Below are 15,977 nucleotides of genomic sequence, written 5' to 3' on the forward strand. Positions count from 1 at the left end.
ATTATGTGTTATATGGTTTTATATTGTAAATATATACATTTAAATATGTATGTAGAATATACCGAAATAATAATACCAATTGTATTAAAAAAAAAATCTCCAATCACACTATTTATATAATTAATCATAAATTAAAAATAAAGCTTATACCTTTATTTGAGAGCTACGTTCAAAGCGCACGGAAAGAACGAGGTAATGTGTTTTGACGCTGGTCGATTTGGTTTCGAAAATTGCCACCTAGATGTATATATGTATATATTCGTAAAATTGAGAACCTAGTTTTTATCCAAACTAAACTGAACAGCGTCACAACTAACTACTGCATTCTTTCTGTGCGCCTTAAACGTAGACCTCAACCAAACTTATATTTAAGTAGAGCTTCCAAAATTGGTTTGGTTGAATGACGCTATCCATTTTATTTCTACCCGCCTATATTACTAATTTTTTTAAAGGCTTTTTAAACATTTTTTCTTAATGGACAACGGAAGTTTTTTTCGATAATTATCCGATATTTCAAATCAAACTTTACACTTAATCTCCTTTTCTTTTGGGTATAATTTTTCCTGTATTTCAATACCAAGTAATTAATTTGTGATTTTTTAGTAAAAGTTTTTTTGAGTTTCCAAAAATAAAATTACTTTTACTTAAAGTGATATTCTTCTCCAAAATAAACACAATTAGTGAATTTGTAATGTATCAAAAATAGAAAATCGTTTATCGAATTTAAGTGAATCAAAAATTAAATTGGATCGTGTGGTCCCGTGGCTAGTCATATTATTATTAGTATTATAAATATGAATTACTTATAAGGTGCTGTTTTCGTAATATCATAGATCAAGGGCACTTCACAAAGTGATTATATAAAAATAAAAAAATATTTTTATCTTTTTTAATTTGTAATTTAAGAAAAAAATTGTACTTCGTCATCACATGCTAAAGATTTATGCAAATGATTTAGAGAACAAGTGGGATTTATGTTTTTAAGTATCGTAGACTCGTGGATCAGAGGTACAAGATTCGAAGCCCACTCAACAAAAACTTAATTACTATTTTTTAATACTGTGTTATCTAAAACTCGTTAAAAATTGCCCTCACAACTAAAATATCTAGGTTTATCATAAGAACTAAGCGAAACCAGTTATTGGCTTGGCAATGAGTTTACGTCGCTAATTTTTATGTTTGTATTAATTAACTGATCGAAAAGCATTGTGAAACGTTTTACATCTCCTCATATTAACCCAAGCCATTACGTTTTTATGAAATGCAATAAAAAAAATACGGTACCTTTTCTTAATGACACGATTAAAGGAATGCTTTGGCCTAAAGTGTTAAAATTGAATGAATGTTAAATTACAATCATTTTTTTAGCTGAAATTAATGAGATACTAAAACATCTGTCTGTATTAACAAATTACAACAGGGATGGAGAATACCTTAAATAAGGGAATATGGAAGTCAAGGCATTTACAGGGCTTATGATCTGTCATTGGCTGGTTTAAGTGGCCGCTTTACACACAGTGTAACATTCACCATTTTGCCTATGTTTGAACATCGATATTTTTTCTATTCTTCCATCTGTTGATTGTAGTGAAGTCAAAGAGCTGAAACCTTTATTGTTGTGAAGAGATTCATCTGACTGAATTATTTCACATACTAAGCAACGCCTGAAAACAATTTTTCAATTTTTAAACTTCTTTTTTATTTTTATTTTTTTTATTTTCTTTTATTCAGGAAACATACAGTACAGTTACAAAGTTTAATATTTTACACAATTGGACTTAATTCTAATGGACCAGTGAAGTTTCCATATTAAAAAGCAATTAAATCTAATGTTAATTATGAAAGTATAAAAAAGAGAAGGAAAAAGAAAACATAAATGAAAGTTGTTTAAAAATTTAAATTTAAGTGAAAAAAAAATATATTTTAAGGTTTGTAGTTTGTAGTGAGTATTTACAAATGGAAATAATGTTAAAAATGAAGAAAACTTGTAAGAGTAATTAAGAATTAAGAATGGAAATAAAGAATGAAAAACATACTCAGATGTAAAAATAAAATAAAATAGTAATAACATATTTTTTTTTTAAAAAAAGGAAAAACATAAACACATATTTTAAGGGATTCAAAGAAACGATGAGAAGAATCTTTAAGTGAAATATAAGACAGTAAATTTAAATTTAGGTCAATTTAAAAAACATCTTCAAAATTAATGACACATCTTCTTGGACCAATTGGACAATATTTGAGTTTGTCCAAATGTTCATAGACAAAAGACTGGATTTCACCCCCTCGGGGGTCATTAAGATTAACAAATTACAACAGGGATGGAGAATATGCCTTGACTTCCATATTCCCTTATTTAAGGTATTCTGAAAGGTATTGTGAAATCCAGTATTTTTAACATTTGGACAAACTCAAATATTGTAATCAATCTGTATTTTTAATAGTCATCGTTGCATTTCTTTTATTTCTAGCGTATTGGATTAAAATAAATATTTTAATATATGAGAAAATAAAATAAAAGACAACTCTTCATTTTTACCCCCAACTTTCCTCGAATCAATTTTTTTTTTTGGTTTATAATCGCTTTGAATAAAATCTGTTCTTAAATTTTAAAATGAGAAAAATTTCATGAATGTACAATATAATCATTGTGCCAGCAATATCTGTTTAAAAGCATTAAAAAAACAGATTTTTGTTTTCATAACAAAAAAGAAGCTCACGAAATTTTATTTTAATTAAAGCAAAGAATATTTCAGTATATTTCGTTGAAACAAAAATATGTAATCCTTATGAAAAATTAAAAATACTTTTGACTTTTGTGTGGATGGTGTATTACGAGTCTACATAGGAAACAAGAATTGATACGAGTATATCTCTCTTATTTATTTAAATGATGAAGTTGTATTTTGGTAATCATCAAAAAAGGACTTTAACACCGAATTTAAAAAGTAAAACCTGTATAAATTTGCTCGATTTTTTTACAAAAAATATTTATATCATTGATATATGAAGAATAAATATACAAACAAAAGTGATGCTAATACCACAGTAAATTCGTTTTGTATAAGAAAGAGCACAATAATAAGTCTTATAACATGGAAAACAGAGACGCTGTTCTGTGACCGATGTTTGTAAGAAAGATGCAAAAACAAGATAAAAAATTCATTCAGTCAGTTGGTTATTGGCAATGAGCAAGTGTGCACGCAGTTACATGACGAAATTTTTTAATGATTTTTAATTCATTTTGCTATAACAGGCCAAAAAAACATGATATAAATACATTATGGAAAAAGAATCATTATTCAGTATGTTTCTGTGTTTTTTTTTTAAACGTCTGAGTTTCAGAACATTCTGTCTTTTGCTTGTGGTAACACGATGTGACATCACCGCGTGAAAAAAGATTTTTCCAGCAAAGCCTATTAAGAGTTTAATTCCAAAAATCGCTAGACCGATAATGCCGGCGCAATGAAAAGAATGCTCATTTTAATTACTATTTACATTCTTAAACATATGGTTTGAGTGAGTAGGAAAAAATAGTCTTCAGGTAATAGGTATAGGTACTCACCCGTATGTGACGTTTAAAAATTCTTTATATATATAAAGACAAAGTGTAAAATAAATAAATTTTGCCATATTTTTATAGAGAACTCAAAAATATATATTAAATTAACAATCCTAAACAAATTTATTAAAAATAAACAATACCGGCCGGCTAACAAAACAACGCCGTACAAAGAATACAAAAAAAATATTATTTAGACAACTAATAATAAACTACACTAAATATTTTTAAAAAATAATCAAAATTTGTGCCACATAGAAATAAAATAAAAAATGCAACATGAAAATATTAACTGATAAAACCAAAAGCCTCAAAATTTCAAAAACCCTGGTGAAATACAAACCAGTTGTAGATAACAAAACTATACAGCAAGTGATGGAATTCAAGTTTCTTTAAATCGACAACAATAATAAAGGTTATTTGTACAATGAAACTCTGAAGCAAATTAATAAGGCCGCAGCAGCATCAGGGTGCCTCAAAAATTCCGTGTGGAGGATTGAGCACAAGAGACTAGACAGTCAAATAGTAATATACAAAACGTGTAGACATGTACATTAGACCAAAAGCAATTAAAAAAGTAGAAGCAGGGGCAGACATTTCTTAGACAAATTCTCGGCTAACAAGTTCTGAGATGCGAACTCTCCGATACATAATCGGAAACATGTTGCGAGACCGCATAAGAAACATTGATATTCGGAGCCCACGTGGTATGAAAGATATTTACTCGCACTTTAAAAGAATCCCGAAGGAAAAATACTCCCAGGCAGACCTCCGAAGAGATGACGCGAAAGTTGGCAGTCAGCATCCCAAGATAAAGCAGCGGTACAAACAGATCCACAAGATCTATGAAAGGATGAAGAAGTAGAAGAAGCCATATAGAAAAGTCTTATGGCGTAATTGAATACTAAATTTTTTGCAAACTCATCGCCAGATAAGAATGCCTTTGATAATACATATTTTACACTGCGGTCACTATGTGAGCGTGAGTATTTTTATCTGGCGGCGACTTTACCAATGCTGTAAACAACTGATTTGTTTTACTAAAACAAACTATTCCAAATGCTTATTGAGGTAAAGCTGGGTGTATTTTTTTTTTTTATTTCAATTGATTTTTGAAAAACGTGATCATAAGAGTAACTTACTTGAGGTATCTTAAAGAGCCGCAAGAGGTTCGCAACTTGGATACTAGTAACACTAGATGCAGCTCCAACCACCCCTGATATGACCTTCTTAACTTGCGTTTTGTTACAGTGGTATTCAGCGCCATCTATGTTGCTTATGGATCCTGAAACAAATATAAAAAATATTAATTTAATAACGTAGGTATATATATAAACATATAAATTTATATATTTAAGCACAACAAAATTACGTATATTATATAATTTATTTAAAAATAAATTAAGACTTCTTATTTCTGGCTGCGATACGATCCCACTAACTATTTAATGATGTTCACACTTACACACACCTGAACACTAAATCCTACACTAATACACATAAACACACATCTACACTTACTCTCATACAAATACACATAAACACACCTTTTGTTGTAACACAATTTAATAATATGTATGATTCTTATTTAGGAACTTTGATGGTCTGTCTTTAAACTGTATTTTTTTAATGTCACTTTATCATTGTTCACTGTTTGTTTCTTTAAAATAAATTAATAATTGTCCAAGCTTTTAACCGCGGCTTCACTCGCTTAGTATGAGGAAGAAATTAGTTTATTTATTTGTTTTCTCGTTTAGCAATAAGGATTTTCCAGAAATATTTTTTTTTTCTGGACAAAAAGAAGCTTGAATCGATTGTCAATAACTATTGCTATGCTCACAAAAAACGACAATTTGCCAGTCTATTGCGACGAATAGTTATTATGTATTAATATTAATTCATTTTTCCTCAAATAATTTTTCTGAGGGAGCGATATTTTTTGTAAAAATGAAAAGTAGCTTGTTACACCTGTTAATTTTCCGGCTATCCTTTTTAAAAATGACGCCTATCGGCCACTTGTTTGTGACGTGAAAAAAGAATTTTCCCAAGGGAGATATATATTTTTTTGGGATGAAATGTAGCCTGTGAAAGTTCTCAGCTCTCCGGCTATCTCTATGCAAAACATCACGTTGGTGAGTTACTCTGTTGCAACCTAAATAAAACACAAACAGACAAAGAAATACTCTTTCGCATTTAAAATATTAGTAAAAATTTTCGCGTTCTTAAGCATGCAGAAATGTTGTTAAATATATTTCTCATTAGCTTTAAAAGCATACATTTAAATTGTTCGAGGTTTTTTTTCAAATTCAAGAAATAATAGTGGCACAATTATTACTATACCATTGTTATTTCTGAATAATTAGATGGTATAAATGAAGAAACTTTAAGTTGTTTCTTTTGTTTTTCAAACGAATGCTTGTTTACTGATCAGCTGTAAAATCTTTTTTTTTAAGTAATGCCAGTAATATTCCTGAGGCGCAATATGTAAGACAAAACGTTGTGTCATGTGTTTTTATCTTGAAAAATGTTTGCAGATTAAAAAAAAAAAAAAAAATGGTTTTAATTTAATGGCTGTTTTAAGATTGAAAATTGCCTTACTATTATTATTAAATGCATAACTCATTTAATGGCAATGACAGTCATTCAGATAAACGACCAATATTCGTTCAATTAAATACCGACACAAATGCAGTTACGTTACACGGTTTCTTTTTTACAAATTTAAATTTTCTTCTCCGAAGTCTTCCTGAATCGAGTTAAAAGGAAATAAGTGATTGATTTTAATTCTGTTTCGAGAGGACGAATTCCCAATATTTTTTTAAACGATTTATCTAATTTATGATTGATCTTATTTTTTATTTAGTGGGTAAATGGTTAATTTGGTGTTTAAATAACGAGGCAAATATAATAAAAGAATATGTCAAAACAATACTACTTCACTCAACATAATCTACCATAAAATTAATTTTTTATTAATATGCATAAATACAATCGTATCAAATTTATATTAAATAGCAATATATTGAGTCTATCCAGATTTTCGAAGACAAGATTCAATTCCCTTAGGAATTATTAATACATATATCAAAACAGAGATTATCAAAAATAAAATAAAATGAAAAATAGCAGTCCAGGCAATTTTTAACTGATACTGGCAGAAATATTAGACAGTTTATAAAGTAATCACTTAAACCCCGTAGATGCCTAGACTAATATTTTATTTCCTTCTTTAAAATGTTCGTCATCTTTGTCGTAATATGTTTATATAAACAGCTCCCCAGGGGATTGAATCCAGAATTTGTTTTAAAAAAATTGAACGAACTCAAAACATTGTTGATAATATATATTTGTTTTTGTACTAGTAAATATATAAAATCTAAAAAAACCCAATGCCATGTAATCTTTAAAAGTCTGGTTTATTTAGTGAGTATTCAACAATACTGTTAATGTTTAACTTAAACTTAATAAACCTAAGTTTATACTTCAACGTAAGTTTCATTCGGCAAAACAAATAAGCGTAGATGTAAGGCTTTGCGCAAAAAATCCTAAGTTTTTGCACGTTTTATTTGTTCATTTTCTTTCTGAAAACTTAAAGCTTTTTGTTTAACTTGTTTTATAAGGTCAACAAATTACGAAGTTTAAAACGCCAATTTTTTCACCATCAAACTCAATCTACAGACAATGGTTCATGGGGCACTGCATCGCAAAACAATGAAGCTTTACTCGATCACCTGTTACAGGAAGATAAGGTGTTCAGTCTTACGCTTCAGATGCCAATTTAAGGATAAAGATATACTTCATCGTTAAACCACCATTTTTATTTGATTTTATTTTATAGGTAGTTGTAGATAACTTTGTTTATTTACCATTGCAATCAGGACCATGGTGGGAAATGCCTTAAAATACTTTTTTAATTTTCATGCTTCTTCGACTTCAAATTTGAATAGTAATTTTTTGGACTGTATTAGAATTCATCAAGATTCTTAGATTTTACAATTAAGATAGAATACATATTAGTTGTGTCACTCAACGATAAGTTGGTTATTATTAAGAGGCCATTTGTATATGAAAATATTTTTTTAAATATAGAAATCACTTAGTAATAAAACTAAGTTATTTTAAATCATAGGTGCAATAAAATGAAATGGTGATAGGAAAATTACCAATCAAAAATATTTTGAGTGTGTCTAAATGTATGTAGACAGGCTGGATTTCTTCCGAGGGAGGTATTTAGGTCTTAATTTGTTGCAACAGAGAGAGAGAAAACATTTTTGAGAAAGGAATTCGGAAGTCTAGGCATTTACTGAAATTATGACTCGTCATTGGTTGGCTTAAGTAGCCAATTTACATACTGTGTAACATTTACCAATGACAGATAAAAAGCCCTGATTTTTTTATATTTTTTAATATTTTATGTTTTTCTCTTTATTGTGTGATATGTTATATCATTATACTAACTAAATGTAGGTTTGTACTATTTTTTTTTTATTTACGAACATTTGTTATTTTTTTAAAAATAAATAAAAGAAAGCATTGGTAAACCAATTGCAGCGTATCTTGATTATATATTTTTTGCTACACAAAGGTAAGATGATCATCCATACGCTTCAGGTACCAGTCTAAAGACTATGAAATATTATTGTGTGAAAACACCCTTTTAAATAAATATCTCATATCAAACATGTCGGGAATTGCACCTGAGACCTCTTGAATGGAAACATTAAGTAGACGTTAATTAAATGTAATATTGTTAAATTCTATGAATACAAATAGTATACTTAATAAGATTAACGAATTCAAAACAAAATTTTGTTACAATTCAAATTAATGCCACTATATTTAGAAATATGGCTTTGTTAAAGGAATAACATTATTTTGAAATAAACTTTGTGCATAGCTAAGCAATCTTCCAAACGAAATCATGAGCAGAACTTAATTCCGAACAACTCCTGTAATTTCGTAATGTGTAGTTAGTTGTTTATGTCATTTAATGCCAAAGTTATAGTCTCACGACACACACTTGTATTCGTAAAATAATATTCTGCACAAAAGGGTATCAGAAGCAAACTTTGAAATCTCCATTGAAGGAGTTACTGAGATATTTATGAAAAATTAAAAAAAAAAAAGAGATTTTTAATCCTGCTACACCAACCCAATGGAGAATCCTTAGTTTGCGGTGTCAAGTAGTATAATTGAAATCCGTGTTTGCCAGATTTGGAGACGGTTTTAATTTACGCTATTATTTAGGTAGGTAGGTATGCATAGTGTATTTTGGCATCAATAATCAATTTTCCGTTTTCGGTGGAGATTTCTAAGTTCGCTTCTAATGCCTTCACATGCTAAATAATGTAAAACGCAACAAGGCGTTAATTCCAATACTGTTTATAAATCCTACGACTGTTACAGTTGGATATAAGAAGAGATTATCCAGAATAAAGTTATGAAACTAAGTCACGACAAAATAATATTGTCATTATCATAAGCCTTGCCTCTCCCAGTGATTCATAGGGCACTGCATTTGTTAACCACTACACTCATAACCGGATACCACATTCCCCATCTTTTAATATCTATAACATAATTTATTTTAATCCAAGTCAATATATATGTGCAAGCCTTCTCTCGCCATTAAAAACATTTTTTATTTTGAATTTATTCCGTTTTTTAATTTGTGTACATAGTAGCTTTCTTTTGATTTATATTTTGTTTTTTTGGTACAAATTTTTCACCAATTTTTCTTTAGACCAGACTGTTTTTTATTTGTCTGGATGATATTGCTTTTAGGAATTAGTCCGCCAAAGTACTTATTCTTTGAGGTTTTGTACTAAAAAAACCAGGACTTCGAGAACGGTAGATGAATGCGTAAATCACGCAAACCAATACATAAGGCGGACTTATCTCCTCTAGATTTTATTATTCTGTTTTTTACTTGAAACTACTTTTTACAAAATATTTTAAACAATATCAGATTCCATCCAAGTCCATGTTCGCTCCCTAGTTGGAGCAAATGGTGTTCACGAAGATCCTCCAGGCATCTCTGTTGGCTGCCAGCTCCTGTGCGTCCTCCCAAGTCAGGTTTTGTCCCGTAGTTCTGACATTAACTGCCAACAAACAGTCAGCAGCGGACGTCCAGGACTTCGAGAACCTGTTGCCTTGTAAAAGCGGCAAGATAGGTTAAGTGCAAAGCATCCGCAGTACATGGCCAAGCCAACTGTATTGTCTACGCTTGATGACAAATGTCGCCAGAGTTTGCTGAGTCCTTTCTCTTATTACTTCATTCCGCACAAAGTCAAACTATCTCACACCCAAGATTCTTCTGAGACACCCATTCTTAAAACTTAATATTTTGCTGTTTTGAGCACAAGTGAGGTGCCACGATTCGCATCCGTATATAATAGGTGTTATACAGGCGTTATATAGGTGGCATTTGGTTTTCACTGAAAAAATATCCAATCACCAGACAGCCTTTAGATTAAAGGTTGTGAAATTAAAAAAACGCTTTTTACTTACAAAAAACTTTTCCTTATGCAACTCACACTTACGCAAAATATAAGAAAAAAAAAATACACAACAAATAAAGAAATATTTTATGAACTCATTTTTATATCAAACACAGTGTTTCAAACATTAAAAAAAGGTAATATATTGATATTTTGTCCGCTATTGGCTGAATGATCAGTGCGTTTGACTACCATGCCACAGGTCTGGGGTTTGATTTTCTACATATTCGAGGTAATTTATTATTTTTTTTATTTTATTTTAACGCTTGACTATTTCAAAGAGTCTGGACTGGAGTCTGAAGTGTAAGATTGATCAAATAATACAAAATATCAAGTTACGTTGCAGTTAATGTATCAACGTGGTGCCCTATATACCATTACGTGCAAAAAGGGAGTAAAAATAATAATGGAAATGTCTCTGTTAGTTTGGAAGGCCAATAACGGATATTTTTTGTCTGCTTTATGAACGTTTTACAAAAGTTTAAAAGCAGAGTCTGTGTTTATTTACTTGTACAAAACTCTTTTTTTTTTTTTTTTAATACGGGAATTCAAACTGAGACAGAATGGTGAATACTGCGCCGTATGTAACGTGATTACTTAAACCAGACAATGACATGTATAAGCTCTGTAAAAATCTACACCTCTAGATAGCTTTCTTAAAAAAAATATTTCTCGTTATATTTGTAGAACCAGAGCACTCAAAGTTGCCTAGAAAATTGATCAAAATATATTAAATCATATCAAATCTCTTTTTTATTAACGTCGTTAAGAAAATGACTTGTCACCTGAATAAATTATTAATCGACATATGAGGTCAACTGTTTTACCCACTTGACATTCAACAAATTCTTTTATCGGAATGACGACCGTGACCCAAAATAAATAATACAACGATGATAAAAATTGAGGTATTTAGGTTTGTTCGATGTTTATAGCTACGAATAATTTGATTGAAAGTATTTACATGGAGACCATTTTTAGAAATAAAATATTTAAGGCTATTTACTTAAGGTTTCATTAATACGATTACATAATAACCCTTATCCGTGATCAAATGTGCACACATCAAATGAAGTATGTTTTAATAAATTTATTCATTTCAAATTACATCTGTATACATAATAAACACTAGTATATAATATTATAGTTTTTAGTCTGTGTCCATATTATGCCATAATAATTTTGAGCCACAAAAATATATGGTTAATTACGATAATTCATAATACATATTATACAATATGCAAATTACTAATTAAAAATAACAATACAATTTTAAAAAAACATAAAAAACTTATAAAACTATTAATTTATCAATGATATGAAGAAACAAACGTAAACCAGTGTCCAAAATAATATTGTAAGTAAAACTAATCGAGTATAGTACAAAAAAATAATTGTAATAATAATTGAAATATGGAACACCTTTTAACATGCATGTAAAAGGGAATGTTTGTATGTGTCCTGGATAGACTGAATAACTACTGGACCGGTTTACGTGTGGTTTTTAGCGACATGTAGATCTTTCGGCATGAAAATATTTGTGACTCCTAAAATCTACTATTTGTAAAGTAGAAAAAAATTAGCAGCGTAAATGTTTTTTTCGTCGTTCACCAGGGCTGTATTTGCCAAGAATGCATTTATAAAATAATCGGAAGGACGTTAATTTTTTGTTTGTAAAAAAGTTTGTTTTTGAATGTTTACAAACAACATTTGTTTTTTACGGATCTCAATCAGATTATTTCCTTAAATTCCTTATAATTTCGACCACTTTTTTCTTTTTCCTCGATTTTTGGTAATACTAAAATATTGTTAACTGACATTCAATACATTAAATATACAACATAGAAAATAAGTGATTTACAGTTATGAAATAAAAAAACGTAAACAAGTACTTTGTATCGGCTCCATATGTGCCGATGAAGATAGCGTTTGTAATCGCGGCCCTGATGTAAGAAAAAATATAATAGTTGAATAAGACGTTTTCTTGTAGGTAAAAAAGTTCAGTATCTGATCAAAATTGTAATTTTAAATTTCAAGTCTTCTCGAAATTCAGTAAGGTATTAACATCAAAAAATCAACAGTTTGAAGAAATAATGAAATATGGATCTTCAGACGTATGCATTATGGTATATAAATGTTATTTTCAATAACATTTTAAACGATTGCTCAAACCAGCCAATAGCATTTTATAAGCCGAGAAAACAATATATTGAATTGATTTTTTTATCCGTATGGTAGTGCATAATCTTAATAAGCTCCCAAGCGAGTAAAAACCGATATTAGTTTATTAACATTTTGATACTTTTGGAATATTGTTGATTAAATGGAGGGGAAAACGAAGTGTCTTATTTCATCCTAGCCCATATTTCGCTGTCTCATTTCTGAAAAACAAAAATTAATGCGCATTTTTACCTGGATTAATTATTGAGAATAATTGTGGCCTCAGTGGCAAAATACAAAAAAGCTTGATTCACGGTTATTGCTCGGTTGCGGAATAAATAATCTTTGAGATCAAAATTGCTAATTAAATTTATTTAACGCTTTTCATAAGAACATTAGTTATAACAATTATATTTGTTTTTGGATTATGCTCACACGTAAAATATACAAAGGCGAACATACTCACCACCCACTCACCTAAATATATGTACACTTACACGCCCTTGTACATTTATAAACGCACGTACACATTTAAACAATACCATTTTTTCTTCGTTTTATTTCCTGGATTCTCTTCTTGTCTCCTTCCAAACAAATTATTGATTCCGCATTCCTCATCATATTATAATGTCTGAACAAAGTGTTTTTTTTATCAATAAATTTATACGAACAAGCTATATCTACCCACTAAAATCAGCCAAAACTTTATTTTTACTTTTAAATGTACGTATTTCAACCAATTTGTTTTTTGGCTAGATGGAAAATATTATTTTTAGTTACAACCTTCCAAAGAACATATTTTTTTGTACTTAGAGTTGAATAAATAAATAATAAATGTGTATGGTTTTATTTTGAAACAAAACTGGTTTGTCATTGAACATTACCTTAAATATGTAATGATTTTAATGTATCTTTCTTTCATATTTCAAAAATGAGCAACATTATTTAAAAATGAGGGGGCGGTAAGATGGGATGACAAAAAAAATCAATTTGAAATTAGTTCATCAAATTTCTAACGATGGTTAGTTTGGTTCGCATTTCATTTTAGTTTTAAATTAGGATTTTGGATTTGTGAAGTGAATAATAATGCAACGTCACCATAGATTAACAGAAAACAGTACTTTTTTCGAAAAATGGTTTTCGCCAAACGAAAAAATTATTAATTTCCCAACTAATTTCTCCCTCATACCATGTGAGCGAAGCCGCGCGGGTAAAAGCTTGTAATTAATATGATTTTTTTTTTTAATCTTGATTTTCTCGTGAATTACACATGCTGCAATAAGTGAACCAAAGCAGTGCCTTACGCACCAGATGGCGATAATAAATTAATTACAATGATAGTGAATCATTGAAAAAATTGTATTTATAGTAAAACTCATTACGATTACATAATTATACTCGATTATAGCACAGCAATATTGGGGAAGGTTTAAGGAATCAATTCTAAATAAGGTTAACTATATCCAGGTACTTAATCATATATCTGTCTAGGATTTTAATACTTAATAAATTAAACTCATTTTCGACGCACTTCTAAGCGCCAAGATTGGTATTTGATGCACAATTCCGATTTTTTTTTTTTTAAATGATTAAGATGAGCTGGGATGTAATATAAAGTAGTCTAAGGATTTAAAAAAAAACATGACTTATTTGTTCAACTCCACTACTTAGAAAAATACACTGGCTACGATTTTCACATAGGTTGGAAAAGAAACTCTGTTGACTTCATTGAGATTTAATGTAATATTTTACATAGGCGGGCTTATTGCCAAATGGCATTTTTTTCCAATCAACCATAAAATGGACGTTTTATTTAGATAATTTAGTTTTCAAAACATAATCAACAGTAATTTAAAGAAACTAAATATATACAAAATATATTTTTTCATTTATTTATTTAAATATTTTTAAATAAATACGAGTACTTGATGAAAAAGGAACAAAGAGGAACAAAAAAGAAATAGGAAATGAGGATAGAAAGGAAGAGGAAGGATATGTTTCTTATTATACCTGAGCCGCGATTATAAAGGCTATTTTCATCGGTACATACCGAGACGGTATACTTAACTTATGTACTATCTCTATCTATTTCAGTACTTGTCATCTCGACGGCATATGATCGAATCCAACCAATAAATGATGCGTAAAATTAAGTCCGTGTTCCTTACTTAAATAAAATTGAAAATAATTATATAGAAACATTTATATTTCTAAAATGTGATGAACCACTTCAAAGCCATAACAAACTCTTATTTATCCCAATCCAAGAAAAAATGCTGGCTTAAACATGATTTTTATATGGCTTTTGACAATAACCAAGACGGTATGCTTAACTTTCGACTGAATTTATCTACCAAGGTACAGAGCCGGCTCTTCTGATATCTCGATACGTAGGTACACTCATTAAGATAGTAAAACAGATGGAATAAATATAATAACCTAATATATTTTTTATGGTGACAACGTTCTTCCGACGAGATGCTCTTATATTTTAATAAAGCTGCAATCTAGCTAATCTAGCTACTGCATCTTGCCACTCGGATTCAAAACTGACAGTTATGTCAAAATTTAATTCGACTTCAAAATTTACTTATTTCTCTCGCACATTAAAAAAAAAGGATTTAATGAAAAAAACTGCCCACCACCGAACGAGATATGTGTACCGTGAGGTACTAGACTTGTCGGTACATACTGATGTATTTACCTCAAAACTTGAAGGGAGGGAAGAGTCGGTAGTGTATCTTCGTAATCACTCGGGGGAATTTATCTTTATCTATACCGTCATGGTGAAGGTGTGACGTCCTTTACTTCCCATTGTAATCGCGGCCCTGTACTCGTAAACGCGCATTCCGGTTGCAGGTCCTAAGACATGAAACGCTCTAGCAGCGCTTCATGTCTACAAGCAGTAGTAAAAAACTGTAAGAGTTTCGTGATGTTTAGGAAAGTAAAATAAATCTGGATTCCTAAACTATCTTAGTATAATATTTTACATTTTACTACAAAATAATTGTGTTACCCTTGTGTTATGTCAATTTCGATTCTTTAGCGTGTAGAATCATTTATAAATAGCCTTTGAGGTAACATATTATGAAAATGGCAATAAATAAGTTATTTTTGACAATAATACTAACTTTAGGATTACAAAAGCATTAACGTTTAATCAGTTTTAGGGATTCTTAACCCATCAGTTGGTCTATGTATTCCATTATTTCTGGAGTCCGCCTGATTACCTTAAATGTAGGAGAAACTCGAAGTTTGTACCGCGTGGCGACAACTTACTTTATAGTGCCTAAAAGAACACTTAGGATTGCCCTTAAACTTTCCTGATACACCCTTTACTACTTAGAAGCTGTAAAGATTATATTAATGCTTTCAAATATTCAAACTTGTTCCCGGATAAAGAGTTTCGGATAACAGTGACCATAAAATTAAACGTTTTATTTCTAGATAAAACTTTTAAAAACACGAAAAGACAATTAATTTTTTTTTTTTAAACTCATCACCTAAGAAAAACTACTTCCTTTTTCAAAAATTAACTTGAAAAAATATTGAACCAGTGAGCGAAAACAACTTTGTTACTTATTTTTATTATTAAAGCTATATTAATAAAATTTTTGCGTAAAAACGATGGAAATATGCATAATTTTTATTGTCCGATTGGATCACCGTAAATGGCTATTTACACGTAGACACATAGATCATTATCCGTGTGTTAACAAATATTTGCACGACAAAACATTGTTCCGAGACTTTGT

The 15,977-nt window shown here is 29.8% G+C and overlaps 1 protein-coding gene across 1 annotated transcript in view; it reads right to left on the reverse strand.

Moving 5' to 3' along the window:
* Positions 1-15,977, reverse strand: part of LOC148281008 (metabotropic glutamate receptor 2-like) — a 508,075-nt gene that overhangs the window by 310,919 nt on the left and 181,179 nt on the right. Inside the window, 1 exon segment of the mRNA XM_088227463.1 lies at positions 4,705-4,847. Within this exon segment, the coding sequence (XP_088083589.1) occupies positions 4,705-4,847 (143 nt within the window).

This window comes from Micrasema longulum, unplaced genomic scaffold, assembly GCF_059751315.1.
Source record: "Micrasema longulum isolate JH-2025_06_02 unplaced genomic scaffold, ASM5975131v1 h1tg000505l, whole genome shotgun sequence".
NCBI classification, from domain to species: domain Eukaryota; kingdom Metazoa; phylum Arthropoda; class Insecta; order Trichoptera; family Brachycentridae; genus Micrasema; species Micrasema longulum.